Source organism: Tigriopus californicus, chromosome 12, assembly GCF_007210705.1.
Source record: "Tigriopus californicus strain San Diego chromosome 12, Tcal_SD_v2.1, whole genome shotgun sequence".
NCBI lineage: Eukaryota > Metazoa > Arthropoda > Copepoda > Harpacticoida > Harpacticidae > Tigriopus > Tigriopus californicus.
In genome coordinates, this window is record NC_081451.1 from 213,044 (window position 1) to 227,939 (window position 14,896).

At 43.3% G+C, this 14,896-nt stretch overlaps 4 protein-coding genes across 6 annotated transcripts in view; 2 read left to right on the forward strand and 2 right to left on the reverse strand.

The window, feature by feature from the left end:
• The window catches only part of LOC131891441 (protein artichoke-like), a 23,286-nt gene extending 16,085 nt beyond the window's left edge, over nucleotides 1–7,201 (forward strand). Inside the window, exons 2-7 of one of the 3 annotated variants that reach the window (XM_059241007.1) lie at nucleotides 3,138–4,270; nucleotides 4,336–4,481; nucleotides 4,550–4,849; nucleotides 5,068–5,400; nucleotides 5,468–5,790; nucleotides 6,843–7,201. In XM_059241007.1, coding sequence (XP_059096990.1) covers nucleotides 3,544–4,270; nucleotides 4,336–4,481; nucleotides 4,550–4,849; nucleotides 5,068–5,400; nucleotides 5,468–5,790; nucleotides 6,843–7,026 — 2,013 coding nt within the window. In that variant the 5' untranslated portion in view covers nucleotides 3,138–3,543 and the 3' untranslated portion in view covers nucleotides 7,027–7,201. Of the gene's footprint in view, nucleotides 1–2,798; nucleotides 4,271–4,335; nucleotides 4,482–4,549; nucleotides 4,850–5,067; nucleotides 5,401–5,467; nucleotides 6,028–6,842 lie in introns of those variants that run through there. The other 2 variants (XM_059241008.1, XM_059241010.1) reach the window with 2 other exon arrangements.
• A 737-nt stretch (nucleotides 7,202–7,938) lies between these two features.
• LOC131891443 (damage-control phosphatase ARMT1-like) lies at nucleotides 7,939–12,382 on the reverse strand. Its single transcript, XM_059241012.1, has 6 exons — nucleotides 12,107–12,382; nucleotides 11,098–11,349; nucleotides 10,561–11,026; nucleotides 9,956–10,103; nucleotides 8,184–8,364; nucleotides 7,939–8,103 (listed from the first exon to the last, which is right to left on the reverse strand). The coding sequence occupies exons 1-6, from the start codon at nucleotides 12,281–12,283 to the stop codon at nucleotides 7,978–7,980; spliced, it is 1,350 nt and encodes a 449-aa protein (XP_059096995.1). The 5' UTR covers nucleotides 12,284–12,382; the 3' UTR covers nucleotides 7,939–7,977.
• A 310-nt stretch (nucleotides 12,383–12,692) lies between these two features.
• On the forward strand, nucleotides 12,693–14,600 carry LOC131891442 (uncharacterized). The gene has a single exon (XM_059241011.1). The coding sequence runs from the start codon at nucleotides 12,911–12,913 to the stop codon at nucleotides 14,501–14,503; it is 1,593 nt and encodes a 530-aa protein (XP_059096994.1). The 5' UTR covers nucleotides 12,693–12,910; the 3' UTR covers nucleotides 14,504–14,600.
• Nucleotides 14,601–14,747: 147 nt separating this feature from the next.
• The window catches only part of LOC131892159 (collagen alpha-2(V) chain-like), a 1,181-nt gene continuing 1,032 nt past the window's right edge, over nucleotides 14,748–14,896 (reverse strand). Inside the window, exon 4 of the mRNA XM_059241935.1 lies at nucleotides 14,748–14,873. Within this exon, the coding sequence (XP_059097918.1) occupies nucleotides 14,748–14,873 (126 nt within the window). The remainder of the gene's footprint in view (nucleotides 14,874–14,896) is intronic.

Here is a 14,896-nt window from a genome sequence, read left to right on the forward strand (position 1 = left end):
AATTTGGTCTTCTCTAACTATTGTAGGGGAATTGATGCCAAACCGTCAATCCACTTGTATGAAGTGTTGAGTCACGATGAACAACCGTGACGTCCAGACATTTCCTTAACCTGGGAGCTCCTAGATCGACATTTTTGTCAGTATGCTTCTCTTGCGAATCAGCTATTTAGCTTGAAGGACCTCAGTTAGAGTTATCAACTCGAGCAAAAAAAAAAAGTTACTGCCGAGCAATCAAAGATCAAGAATGAGTCTTGAAGCAACCCTTTGTTCAAGTCCTAGAAAGGCAGGGTCATGTTTTGACACTTGGTTGGACATTTTTGATTTTTACTTATTTACCCTCCCTTGCTAGGGTTGGGAGCCCTAGCTAAGGTCCTTTAAGCTAAAAAGTTACCTTTCCGGATCAGTACACAGGAGATGAAGGGTTAAAGAAGTCACCTAGGCTGAAGAACTCGTCTGGAGTACAACGTGATAGTGCAACGTGATAGTACTCAAGTACAAAAATATCATGTCATGCATTTGGCGCCCATATGTTGTAGCAAGTCAGTGCACAAACAACATGTATATAAAAAGGATGGATTGTGCACCAAGAACAGCTCAACTTCCAGAGGCAGTTGTGTTCAGAGCTATTATTGGCATTCATATTCAGCCAGAGTAACTTTGATTCATAGCTGGTGCCCTAGCAAGACTCAATTTCCCTTTTATAAACCTGTGAACCTCATATCAACCAACCTCACACAGAAATCAAGGATAAGTTCTAAAACTTGTGCACTCCATTTCCATCACTGTTTATTCCCGTCACGAGACAGCACAATCCAATTGAATCATCTTGTGCTTGTAGCCCTTCTCCCAAACTGATTGTCCACAACCGTGGAAACCTATTCGGAATCAGTATTGCTACACTATTGATCTTGATGTGTCTCATGAAACTGGACGTTTGGCATTGATCACAATCATTTAACCCCAACATTGTTGTAGAACATCATGACTGCCCCGCACCTACATACAAGATGTGGTAGAGTAAGTCCACTGAAGATTAGTAAAGTGCTGATCCTTCCATTGATACAGTACCCCCACCTATTCATGAGTTTAAGGTATGATACTGCTAACCACACATTGCATATGACTACACTTAGGAATAATGTACCACTTGCACAATTTAGCCCCCCTTCCCCCTATGAGCTAACAACCGTTGGTGCAGGAGCATTCCATTTCCCCAAGCTCTCCAAGTACTTTGAGTGTGCCACCTACCTCCTTATCCACGCACCTCAAATTAGTAAATGAAGTATCACATTTCACATGGAGGCCATTCATGTTGAAGATGTCCTACTTTGCTCAATCTTGTTGATTTTTGGTTCTCACATACTTTCATATACGTTTATTCCCTTTCCCCACGTCTATAAACTAATTATATGCTACAACCAACTGAGATTTTTGTGTGATTTGAAGGTATCAGCAAGCCAAGGCGACCCCATCAAAGGATGGCCAATAATAATGTGGTTAGCTGTAGTGCACACCATAATCTTTGTTGATTTCTCTGTCGCTCCGTGGCGGATATTACCGCCAAATCTAAGAACGGAGGTATGTGAGAACTTGGTTGTAAAAATGAATATGCATTTTGTGAGAGCTCGGGAGAAAAAAGGGGCGATATCTATTTGTAAGAATTATGACAACTGCCAATGAGGTGGTACACAGAGCACCATGTACTACACCCAAATGTACACACAGATGAGGAGGCAAGTTTGGACAAGCACTCTTAAGCAATCCTTCGCTTGATTTCACAATCCATTTGCCCCTCCTCCCCACTTGCCTATATCCATACACGCCTCCTTCCATTGGGTCAAGAAGGCTCGAAAAAGTTTTAGCGATGCATTGAACCGGGAATGACGGTCTACAGTATTGGGAAACGGCTTCTTTGCTCCTTGACTCTTTGACTTCTTCTTACCTTTTTCAAGATGTAGCAAACGAAGCAGATTAACTAGTCACATCGATGTTACGCCAAGGCTCTTGCCTTGAATAGAAGTACTTACTTGCTTGCTTACTTACGTATTGCAATGCAGTGACAACACCCAATGCAATTGGTATGTGCAAATGATTTGAGAATGTGTATTAATGGCTTCCGCTTGACTGAACACCTTTGGAAGCAACGATTCTTGACATCTCGGAAGGACAATTTTCACGCGCGAGAAGACACGACGACCTTGCATCTTTTTTACTCCACATATCTTAGCTAAAACTGCGTCGATCACCGCTAAGAAGCAGGGGCTGAGTTCTGCTGGGCTGAGATACAATTTCACACTAAACTCTTGCCACCCAATTACATGTATGACTTTTTAGAGTTCTTTTCAAACAGAGGTCTACTCATTCTCCACTCGTGATTGATAACATAGTTAGGTCTTCAAATAACCGTAATATCCGCCTACTTCCAATGCTTTGGGTTGAGGAATCGGATGGATTGTTAAAATAAGGCTTGGAATATTAGTAAACACTTGAACCTTGTTCAAGTTGTTCAATTCAAGGTGTAAGAAAGAAAACATGAAGATCAATTGGACTGAGAGCAACTTAGCCGTTTGCAACATCCGCAATTAGTAGAATAGGACAATTCACTAAACCTGGAACTCCTTTGCTATCCTATCCCTCCTTCTGAAGCGTGAAGATATAACGACGTTAACACGTTAAGTTGCTGAAACTGAATCCATGCACTTTCCAAAAAAATCTAACATGTTGAGAGCATGGAACAAGAACGAGGGAGTAAGGAACACTCACGAGCTAGAACCGCTACACTTCCATACTCCTCTCAGTTTTCTTACTTTATTGCTATTCCCTTGTGTTCTTTTTCTTAGCTTTAGTTGCTGAAAATCAACTAAAAACTACGAAAATTAAGCCCTGAACTACCGACCAACAATATTATATCCATAGGCGGGACAGTTTTTCCTGAAGTAGCCATCTATGTCCCACATCAAAATCAGACCCATGAATGAAATGTAAATGTAAAAGAATAAGAGGCGGAACTAATTCATCCATTTTGGGCATTTGCGGCAAATGCATAAAAGAAATAAAATTTTACACATTGGCTCTTGCTTTCCTTCAAAAACTCCTAAGATAGAGATTTTAACTGGGTAGTTTTTGTTCTTTTGCAGGTGCGAGTACACACAAAAGGAACGAAAAGAAGGCGTGTCTTTTGTTGAACCATTTAGGATAGAGGAGATCAATTGTTCGCGGCGAGGGAAGATTCCCAAGGAAAGGGACGCAGGAATGTGAGAAAAGATGCTTAAGGCATTCAGTTTTCCCACCCGAAAATTGGGTGGAAGTGAGGAAGTTGATTCCCGAATAATGGACGCCATAAATTGTGTCAATTCATGGCTTCGCCAAGAAGAGGAAACTTAGGGCAGTCAAACACCAACTACCAATCACAAACCATCCATCCCATCCAATACAAAACTCCCAAACTTCAACAGGAATTCTCAAATTGCCGTTCATTTCTTTACAAATGGGAGGAAGCTGCTTGGTAAACAGATGAGGGAGGTGTGAATGTGAAACACCATAATGAAGTGCTCAAAGTTGTACAGCAGCCTCATTGAGCATTTGCTCTTTTTCACGTGCCTCGTGTACAAAATCCATGGCTCCGACTGCCACACACCGGGGTCAGGGATTGCACAAGGAGGAGAAATCCTTAGGATCAATCCTCAAATTCAGGAGCGGCTCAAGACGTTTCAGGGTGCCGGTTCAAAAGTGATCTCAACCCGAGAAAATAAGGGTTCCAGTGAGGGAGACGTGGAGGATACCAAGTCAGTGGTGTCATTTTGCCCTCAGAAGTGTCAGTGTAACATCACATTATCCAACCAATTGCAAGTGGTGTGCACGGATCATTTTTCCAACAACTTTCCCATTGAGACTCTGCGGAAGGATGTAGAAATCCTTAAGATTGTACCACAATGTCTAAATCAAGCTAAAGATAATTGTGTTGAGCGGCAGCAGAACCACTTGAATCTGGGGCCCAATTTCAAGTATCTTCGATTGCTCAAAGTGTTGGTGATAACTGACTCCAACATCCCAAATATTGGCATCCGAACTCTCTGGGGCTTGTCAGGGTTGAGGATACTAGACTTGAGTCGAAACAAGTTGACCACAATTGTGGATAAGAACTTTGATGGGCTGTACTCATTGAAGGAGATTCACTTCAATAACAATCAGATCAAGTCTATGGTCAGTGCTGCATTTCGTCATGTCACTCAGTTGGAACTATTGTCTCTGAGGCATAACCGGATTCATGGTAACAACATACAATTCTGTACTTGAATGATATCACTTTTAGCCACTTTTGCAACTTTGTCTCAGATCTTGCACCAAGGATATTCTTCAAGTTGAGGAATCTGAAACATTTGGACTTGAGTGGTAACAAGCTGGAACACATTGATGGTGGAGTGTTTGTGGATACCCCAAATTTAGAATGTTTTGCTTGTGAAGGATGTTCACTCTTTCAGGTAAGGATTCTCAGACTCAAACATGTCATTATTACATTGGTCAATCATTGATTACCACTTTTCTTCAGTTGAATTTGCCTTTGCATGTGGAACTTCATCAGTTGGGCTCCCTACTTTTGGCCAACAATACTTTCCAATCCCAATCCGATATCAACCCCAAGTTCCTGAGGAATGTCCAGGAGCTGGATCTGAGTAAAAACTTCCTGGTGGCCCTAGAACCCTTGGAAAGTCAAGCCTTGCAAATCCTGAAAGTGGCGAGGAACAACATCACTAAAATTAGTGATTGTGCCCTTTGTAACACTTCAATTCAACACTTGAATTTGGGCTACAATAGGATGGCATACTTGAATGGCAAAATGTTCCCAGAGGTAAGTAAAACTGTGTATTGGCCTAAGAAATAGCATTTAATGAACCATTTTAAGTCCCTCGGCAATCAAAAACATTTTCTCATATGTGGGATGACAATCCGAAATTCAAAGTTTATTGTTTTTGGCCTTGATTTCTTTATTTTTGTTGGATTGCCTCCGCAATGAGCTCCTTGGAGGTTCGTTTTACATTTTGAAACTTTGTGCTTATGTGATTGCAGAATATCAAATCTCTCCAATCCTTGACCTTGTCTGGAAATTGGGTGAATTTGGTCTCATTAGAACATATGCTGCATGGCTTGCCAACGTTGGAATCCCTTGATTTGGATCACACAGGGATTGTGAATGTTCCAAACGGGTTGCTCCAAGGTAATCCCTCACTTCGCCATCTCAACTTGAGTCAAAATCTCTTAGTTGATCTCGAGCCCCTGGCTTTTGATCATCTGGAGAAACTGGAGACCCTGGATCTGAGCTCCAACTTCCTCATGGGTTTATCCATGCAGTTCTTTCAAGAGGTCGAGCGGAAGAAGCGTCTTCGGATGGTCTACCTTCAGGTATTTCTTCCCCTTCCCCATCCCATTCTATGTGAATCATACTTGTACAATCTCTTGCCATTCACAGAGAAACCAGTGGAAATGTGACAAGTGTCACATCAAGCCGTTGATCCATTTCCTAAAGAATTCGCTCATGTATTGGGGCAGTTGTTTCAAAAAGGACAGTCCCCTTTGTCTCAAATGCTCCAACCCCAACCATCTTCTTCACGTGCCCATCGAGGAGCTCACGGAGAAGAGTAGTTTGCCGGACTGCATACCCATTGTCGAAGTTCATTTTGAATCCACGCTTTACCAACCATCTAAAGAGTCTTGGGACACGAATAGCCCCTCCGTGGCTCTGGGGGTGGCCTCCTGCCTACTTTTGATTCCAGTCATCATACTAATCGTTCGGTAGGTCTACAACTGAGGGAAAATACCTTCAAAGTAGAGCTCCAAGAAGATGGATGGATCACACTGCAAAACTACTTACATGTAACAAGCTTGGCTATCATACCGTGCGTCCCAAAAACATTGGCCCGATTTTTCATTAAAGGCTTTCATTATTACGCAGCCTAACAACATCGTGTCTCCACATATCAATTGAAAGCTATAATTTTCAACTCTAAAATTAAACCGTTTTTTTTCGGAGTGTGACTAATATTTTGCTGTCCAGAATAATAACCATGAGACTGGTGCCATACCTCTCTACGCGGGATACATGCAGGGCAAAGGAGGTTAAGCTTCTTGTTCATATTCAGCGCCAGCCCACAAATTGGCTTCAATCGAGGCTTAAATTTGGATAGAATCCCTATGGGACCAAACCAAGTGGTTGACCTGGACAGGGGGTGCCGACCACGCCCAGAGCGCTATGTTGCGGCCAAAGGGGCTCATCATGAATAAAACATTTCATTGACTAAGCTAAAGGAGCTAATTGAAAAAATAAAATCCTAAATCGACTGTGAAGCTCGCAAATGCAAATGTGTAAGATAGAAAACTCATATTGGGACAATCTTTTTGGGACAACCGGTAGTCTCCCCCAAAAATGAGGGTTCTTCATAATGTTTTGTTTCGATGCACAAAGCATAGAAAGAAGATTGATTTGCCCAAAAATGCTGCTTTCTGATTTTTGTTCAACAATCCCCAAATCTGATGAAGAAAGGTGGAAGGATGGGACGTAGAAAGACACAATGATTCCACCCACATGCCTTAGTGATCCCAATATTTTTTTTATGATTGGGAAAATTGAGCTACAAATTTGAACCAGATATCAAGTTTGCTGTGTTGTGACAAAGCTTCGACTCCTCTGACACAATACGTTTGCCACGAACAAGTTGCAATTGCAAGTGAATTGGTCTGATTGATAAGCTTTTGCGATTGTCTTCAAAATGGTCAAAGTGGCAAAAAACTCCAGCTTTGTGACTCCCGGTTCTCTGGACCTGTGATCCCTTTTGCTCTCTCTTCAGATACCGACATTACGGTGTGTACGTGACTCACGAGGAGGATCAGTTAGTGGATGGAGACGACGAGATCCTGAGGAATCCCGTGGTCATCCTGGATCGGAACTCCGAATCCTATGTCAATTTAAAGTACCCCGTCCTCCCCGAGGACAGTCCGAGGTCCATGTGCTCCATGGGAACCCTTCATTGATTGAGTTTGCAGATTTTTTACGCCATTACAAACATACACATTCCCTAGTATATGAGCATTTTATTTGATTGGTCAAAATGTACATGAGTCTTAACTGAAGAGGCTAGAATGCTACTTGTGACCAAAGTCTTTTGTGGAGTCACTTTTTATACAAGAGAATAAACATGAACACACACTTGTTTAAGTCATTTTCGCCTACGGTTTGGAGGTTTACTTTATAATACAATCTGTATATGTTGTTCTATACAAAAGCACAATAGTGCTTTCCAAATAAATCAAAAAAATAATTGATAAGTATCTTTCCAGGTTTCTTCTAGCTTTGATAATGATTGTTGATGAGTGTTTTTCAAAAAAATACACAAAGCAGCCGAAAAATGATGCCAAAACAGGGAGCAACAAATGTAAGAATGAAGGTACCAATCTGAGATGACTGTTTTATTTCATTGGCTGGAAATCGGACAGTTTTGAAAGATATATTACATTTTTTTATAATTTTTCTGTGGATGAACTATTTTGCCCTCCTGTGGAAATCAGTTAGCGCAAATGAATGGAGTGCCCTCTGAGAGGATATCACATTTGATCCAGTTGAACATTTCTAATTACAATAAATTTAGTTGAAGGTGCTTGGAGACAATGTCACTTCAAGAACAACGCAATGTGCTGACTCAATTTTGAAATGCAAATTCATGACAGATTTGAGTTGGATTATGGAGAGAAATACCCGAATCCATCTTGGCGGTGTTCTACCTCGCCAAAACATGAAGAACATTTTAGATCTTAATGTTTTACTAGTTTTTCTCAGATTAAATACTGAAAAACTACCCAAAAAAGAAGAGCCAAAGAAAAGACTAAAAGCGGTCTCTTTTTGCTCAATATCGAGATGGCCAGCTAACCATCGAAAGTAATCCAATGTAAAAAGTGCCATCATTTATTTCAAAACATTAATAGGGTTCAAATCAGATCGATTCTGGAACAAAATTTGATCACAGCCCAACTTCCGTTGATCATCCATTTGGGATCCTTTAAGGTCAGTTCTTCAGCTTGGCCAGCATCCAAGGACGTGACAACATCGGCTTTCTGATGATAAACAATGACGAAATTTCATTCTTTAAGCATTTTTCAATCCGGGAAAGAAAGGGATGAAAAATGAAACCTACCAGGGTTCTAAGTGTGACTAGAGGCGCAGGGTGGAATCCCAGAAGAGATTCTTCAAAGGACGTCGTTGGATCCCAATTCAGATCTCCAACCAATTTCCGGTAGTTAAGATCCCCTTTGAAGATGAGTAGTTGAGCCTCTGACAGACTTTGATAAAGCGTTGGGTCCTTTTCCTTCATTTCTCTATAGAAGCACAAGGGAGGCAGGTTTAAATTAGGCACTTATTTGCAACAAGCATTAAGGGCATCTCTTTTCTTACGACCTCCCATAAACAAAGATGTTGCGTGAGCCTTTCAAAACCGTGGTCCGATTGATAGTGTTTCAACAAAGGCTTACAAAGATTAAGGGTGGAATTTAACACAAATATTTTTCATGTTACATACATTTACAGTTACATATGTAACTTCATCTTGGTGATCTTTTCCATACTTTCTAATGCTCATTACATATTTTGCCATTTTAACAACATCAATATCGTCATATTTGCCAGTAGGAGCCACTAATAGTTCGGTCAGCTTATACAACTTTATCTTTTTTATATTTTGTTGCGTGGTCGTGAAAATTCTGCTCATCCGATAAATCATTTTACTCTTGGACGTACAAATTATATGAAAGTAGTATTTTACAAACCGAAACAATCGCTGAATATTTTTATTGCGGACTTCAGTACCGCTACTGGGAATGTAAAACCCAGTTATTCAACGTAAAAAGAATTGATGTGTTATTTAGCGTTAAATTCATGATATCTACTCTAACAACGAATCTGAGTTTGCAGATTTGTCCAGTCCTAAAATGTTTAAGGGCGACTTCACAATATGATGGAACACCGAGATTGAATCCGTTTTGAGGATTGAAGTTGGAATAATGTTGAGGCGAGTTCGGCAAAAGACTTCGAGTTCAGCGGAGGATTCCAGTCTTTCACTGTACTCAAGTAGAACAAAATGATTCAACCACCAAAAACTCGCCCCAGCTTTAGACCTTCTTCAATCCTCAAACCGGATTCAATCTCTGTTTTCCATCCTAGTGTAAAGCCGCCCTAATTGAAATCCTGCTACAGGATGAACACCCTATAGGGCATCATGTCAAGTGAAGGAAATTCAAGGAAAAATGTGGTCCGGCACCCTGATTTTGGGCATTTTGGGAAGAGAGAACTAAGACAAACATCACAGTCAACTCGCACTATCTGCCCATTGAATTTTCAATAATCGAGTGATTTTAAGTGAGCTGTGTTACAAAATCGAACAAAATGAAGGTGTTTGGTATAATTTGGTGAGCGCACTATCAAACTGGCTCAATACCACAATGGTATTTGCTTAGACAAGCAAGTAAAATGAACTAAATATCAAAATTCAATGCATGCACAGTCCGGTTTGGCTGGGCATGCTGTCTTCGATCTTACTACATGTAATAACGTCAGTTGTTCATGAACGCGTTCACTTGACAAGCCCTATATATTCCTTGCGAATATTTCAGGGCAGAAATTTGTATAATAAAGGAGACCGAGAGAGAAGGGATGACTTGATTGTTCCATCAAACCGGGATTCTCGAGGGATTGAAATGGATCTGGGTTAAAACCTCAACATTTCACTTCAGCTGAACGTACAACTGTTAAAAAAATGCCAAAAATGTACTGTTCCAGTCAGCCAATTTTTGCATCATTTCTTTTTGCATTTTGCTATTTCACAGGCAAAAAAAGGTCTTATTTTTCCCTTAGTTCTGAATAATTAAAACGCCTTAAATAAAAGGATAATATATGTAGAAAAATTGGCAATACCCATAGAAGTGGGGATATGTCCAGAAATTATCCTCTGAGACCTCCCAGAGGCCGGATTCGAGGAACTGTCTCCACCTGAGAGCTGTGGAATCCGTGGCCTTGACTTTGCCTTCTGTTGTCTTCTCCTCATTTTGAGCAATGTCCCCACCTAGAAGAGGGATAAAAAACACTCTGGATCACACTTGGATTGCATTAAAGTTCCTTGCACCAATCCATACTTCAAATGACATACCTCAAACATGCAGAGCAATGGTAAAAATTGGATCAAAAATATCAGAAAAAATCCATGTACTTGTGCAAGGTAAATATAGAGGCACTGAATTGACATTAAAAAAACCAAAAGATCAGTTACTTGCCAATTTCACCATGGATTTGAACTCTTCCGGGTGTGGTCAAATGGTAAGACACCATCTAGTTTTAAAATCAGGCATTAGAGCTTTTGAAAAAATGAGAACCAGCAAAATGCACCCAACCTTTACATAAACAGTTTGAAGTCCACAAAAAGCTACTCGTATACTATTCTTCGCCCGCATGCAAGAGCACTTTCTTAATAGCACATTTGCAAGATTTAAGCAGCCCTTGTTACTGATCAGCCATGTTCCTACCAGTTTCCATGGCATTTATGGTCCACTTGATGTCATGGGCCATTGCGTCTGAGACAAACCACGGCTGATTCTTGGCCCGGATCCTCACTTTCTTAGCCAACCCAGTGGAGACAAGGTAATCCGCCAAAGCCAAGTCCGACACGAGCTCAAAGCCCACATTGTCTAGGATGATGTCCACAATCCCCCCTTGATTGGCACTCAAGTGATCCCACACGGCTCGGGAGTGGTCTACAATCAGATTGGGCTGCAGGGCACCCACTTGAAGAGTGGGGTCGCCCTGGAAGGAGGTGGCCACCCCAGAACTAATGGACAAGTCGCATTTATTGCCCCAAAGACTGACTTTTAACAAATTGAGGAAGTTCTTGGCCATGGACCCAGAGTCCTTAGGATTGGACTTGTGGATGCCCTCCACAGTCTGGATTAAGGCCTTGATGGACGTCCAAGATCCGCAAAAGCTCTCTTGTTTCTAACGACACATACGAGTTGCGCATCAAAAGGGTTCTGCATGTTAATATGTAAGTTTAGATCACCACCCACTTGGATCTCGAAAAAGTCCAGGGATCGGTATTTTGGGTTGGTGGTGGATCCCATGGCCTCCCAAAGCCGCCGATAGGCGTAACATTCCGCGTATAACCACGAAGTTTGGAACCAAGAGGGCGCGAGAAGTTCCCCTTGATCTGTTCGGACGCCCATCTTGTCCTTGTACTCATTCCAAACGGAACAATCTTCACGTCCATCCTCAATATTGGAGAAGGGTTTGTCGGTGGCAATCTCGTACCTCAATTTGGACTAGATTTCACAAAGATTATTTTTTAAAGCAAGACCAGTGAGACCGGAAAGTGTTTCACAACGTGGCAGAAACCCAAAACAGTTCCCCCAACCGGGTAAAGCGGGAACCTAATATTTCTTTATCCTTTGTGCAACTTGAATTTATTGCTTTTATGGCAGTATATTTCACAATTGAGGGAAGTTGGGGAATGTTCGTATTTCCAAGGATTTCAAATTGCAAAGGCTAATCTCAAGCATACCCTTTCGCAATGTTGCTCGATTTACTTCTGTCGAAGATCTATTCCTTGGTGAAGTTGCCACTAATCCTTATGCAGGAAATACGACAAGATCACTCGGATACAAAATTCAAGACTCCAAAGGTTTAAACTGTGGGGATAACTTCAGAGAATAGTCGTTCCAAAGTTTAATACATCGATATCTAGACACTGGATGTCGGATGACCGACCCCCCCCCACCGACCGACCGACCACTCAACTGGTAAGTAAACCATTATTACATGGATATTCTCCTGGGAATTGATCACAAACCGCGGTTTACTGTACTGTGTAGCCAAACGAGTGGTCGAGTGGTCGATCGGTCGGTCATCCGACATCCAGTGTCTCGAAATCTACGTCTACAAATAATCCTTGATTTGCAAAAACATCTCGCAACCTCTCATTAACCAATCCCTCTGACCATGAAGGTCAATGTAGATTCAGTTCAGGGCCACATAAGAGGGCCACGCCCAGGCTCCCAGACTCCTCCTCTGCAGCATTACCATGAGTTCAATGGCTTGTTTGATGGAATCCGTGTCCGGGTAAACACTGCGATGTCGATAGAGCAGATCTATGATTTTACACACTATAATGGGCACACGGTCTTTAATGGTGGGGAACGCGAAAGACGCCCGGTCACGGGCAGACAAGCATGCCGGTCGGTTTTTACTCTTGGCCATAGTCAGGGACAGGTTTGGGTTGAGGACCCAAGACTCCAAAATGTCAGTCTATGTATGGCTTGGTTCAGTTTTGCCTTCAGTCTTGGCCTTTGAACAGGGTGCCCGTTTTCGTCATTGTTGCATGCAACAAGACTGGATCCGTGGGGCTGAGAATGGCCTTGCGAGTTTTCTATATATTTTATTTTCCAATGTGTTCAAACATGAAGCTATTGACTGATTTGAGACGTTGCAATGTAGTGCAATATGTTTTGCCATTCCATCCAACTCCAAGGAGTAAGAAACTCACACTCCAGAAAATTGATCTTCATTTTCACGCATCGTGAGTAATCATGTTCGAGCAAGCATCACTTTAAAAACACCTTTGGAATGCAGTGCCCAAATTGTTCGACAACGTACTGTTTGTAGATATCTGCCAAGCTCCTCCTGCAACACCACGCCCAATCTACCTTACATAGAGGCTACTAGTCACCCTAAAATCGTGCATCATATGAAGGAAAAAAGGACAAGCCAAGATTGCTTCCTGTGTGGTGCTGTGAAGACGAAGTCGAAACCGGATCAGTGATCCCTGGCTATTATTAACCAGTTGAGACGTTGAAAAAGCCCGCGAATTTTTAATCCATAAAAACCATGAAACCCGTGGTGAAGGCGGCAGTTCGCAAGGCGTCGCCGCCTCGTCCAGAGCAGGAACAGACCTTTCAGGCCAAATTGGCCGAGGTCAAGCGGATGAGAGAGGCAGGCATTTTGGGAGGAAGGGGTGGGGGGGCGGGACAGACAGCGGGTGGGAAGCGGCTGATTATCAATGGCAAGCCCGCGGAACGGGTCCTCGGGGATTGGGCGGAAATGAAGTCATCCCGAGGGAAGAGCTATTTCTTTAACATGAAGTCGCAGGTTTCGACCTGGATCGCGCCGCTCGAGTTTCAAGTGGAGCCGCGGGTTCCGCCCTTGCCCAATGTGAACCACTCGCTCCGGCCAGTGTCGCCGGCTTCGGTTGAACCGCAGCGGGTGGAACGGGAGGCCACGCCTCCGGCCCCGAAAGCCGTTGATAAACCAGTCGCATCCGTGGTCAAAAAGAAAACGAGTGGATTTAAGATGAAAATTAAAGGAGGGGTGACCAAGAAAAAGGCCAAGATGAAGAAGAAAAACGGCAAGAAGGTCAACAATGGGGCCGGGCCCTCGGTATTTGAAGGCAATTCAGATTCTGAAGAAGACCAAGGAAGCCACGCCCAAACGAGGAGTTTTGACCTGAATGAACGAGATGGTGGTAAATACTCCCCATCCAGTCCCTCTAACAACTCGCCCAGATCCCGGTCTAGATCCCGGTCTAGATCCCGGTCCAGATCCCCCTCGAGATCTCGAAAACGTTCTCGCTCGAGATCCCGGAGCAGAAGGAAACCGCGCTCAAGATCGAGGTCGCGCTCGCGTTCGAGACATCGTACTAGATCCCGCTCTCCCAATAACAATGCTCTAGGCCAACAAACTCTTCCCACAAAGCTTCCTTTGGTCAATGCGGCACCAGTGCCCGCACCTGACCTGAACATGAAGGCAGTGCTGGAGGCCAAGGCCAAAATTGAGTCTCAGATGAAATCCCATAACTCACTTATATCCTTTCTGGATCACAAGCCCTCGCACCAGGTGGTGAATCCCACCTGGATGAGTGAGTACAACTTCCCTGCCACGCTCTCACGCTGCATGTTCCCCAAAATCTCGGACGTACTCCACGAAATGCAGACTAACCGCGGGAAGAAACGGTCCACCACTCTGGCTCCAATCCCTGCGGCCATCAAAGAGCAGGCTGCTGGTCTGGTCAGTGAGGACGACCTCCGGAAGGACATGTTTCTCCTCGAGCTCAAAGACCCCAACAACCGTCACCGACTGCTCACCGAGAAACTCAGCCAGACCGTGTACAAAATCCCGGACGAGTTATGGGAGCGGTCCTTCAACGTATTCCAGATCGATCTCATGCAGGGGGTGCGGCTGGAGACCAAACCCCATGGGTTCACAGAAGATAATGTGCCCGTGTATACCCGCACCGGGAAGGTATGCAAGAGCATTCCCTACCCTGAGGACATAGTGCGGTGCCATGCGGTTCTCCAAGTGTGGAAAACAGAGCGGTGCCACGTGGTTTATGCCAACAAGACTTATCTAATTGAGCGTGATGACACGCAATGGAAGAAGGACTTGGAGGACTGTCGCAAGTTTCTTAGAGAAAACGGCTACTGAATCGTACCCAACGCTAGCTAGCTCGCTAATCGCGATGGTCCATTCCGTATTTTTTTTTTCAATATGACATATGCCATATTAAAACCAAACGATTTGATATGCTTACCTACTTTCTTTATTGTACATGATTGTCTTATTTAGTTAGACAACGTTATCGCCTCATTGCCTGGTATAAGTGCACATTTAATTAGGCCTCTAGAATCTTGTTACTAACCTAACCCCTAAGTCCCTGCCGACACCGCATTCAATCGTGCAATAACGTCATTAATGTCGGCTTGGACTTCAGCGCAATCGCCTCCTGCGGCACTGCAAGTCCCGTCCATTCCTGCGGGACCAGGGGGGCCGACTGGTCCCGGGGGTCCTGGAGGACCTATGGGAATTGCTCCTCCATCC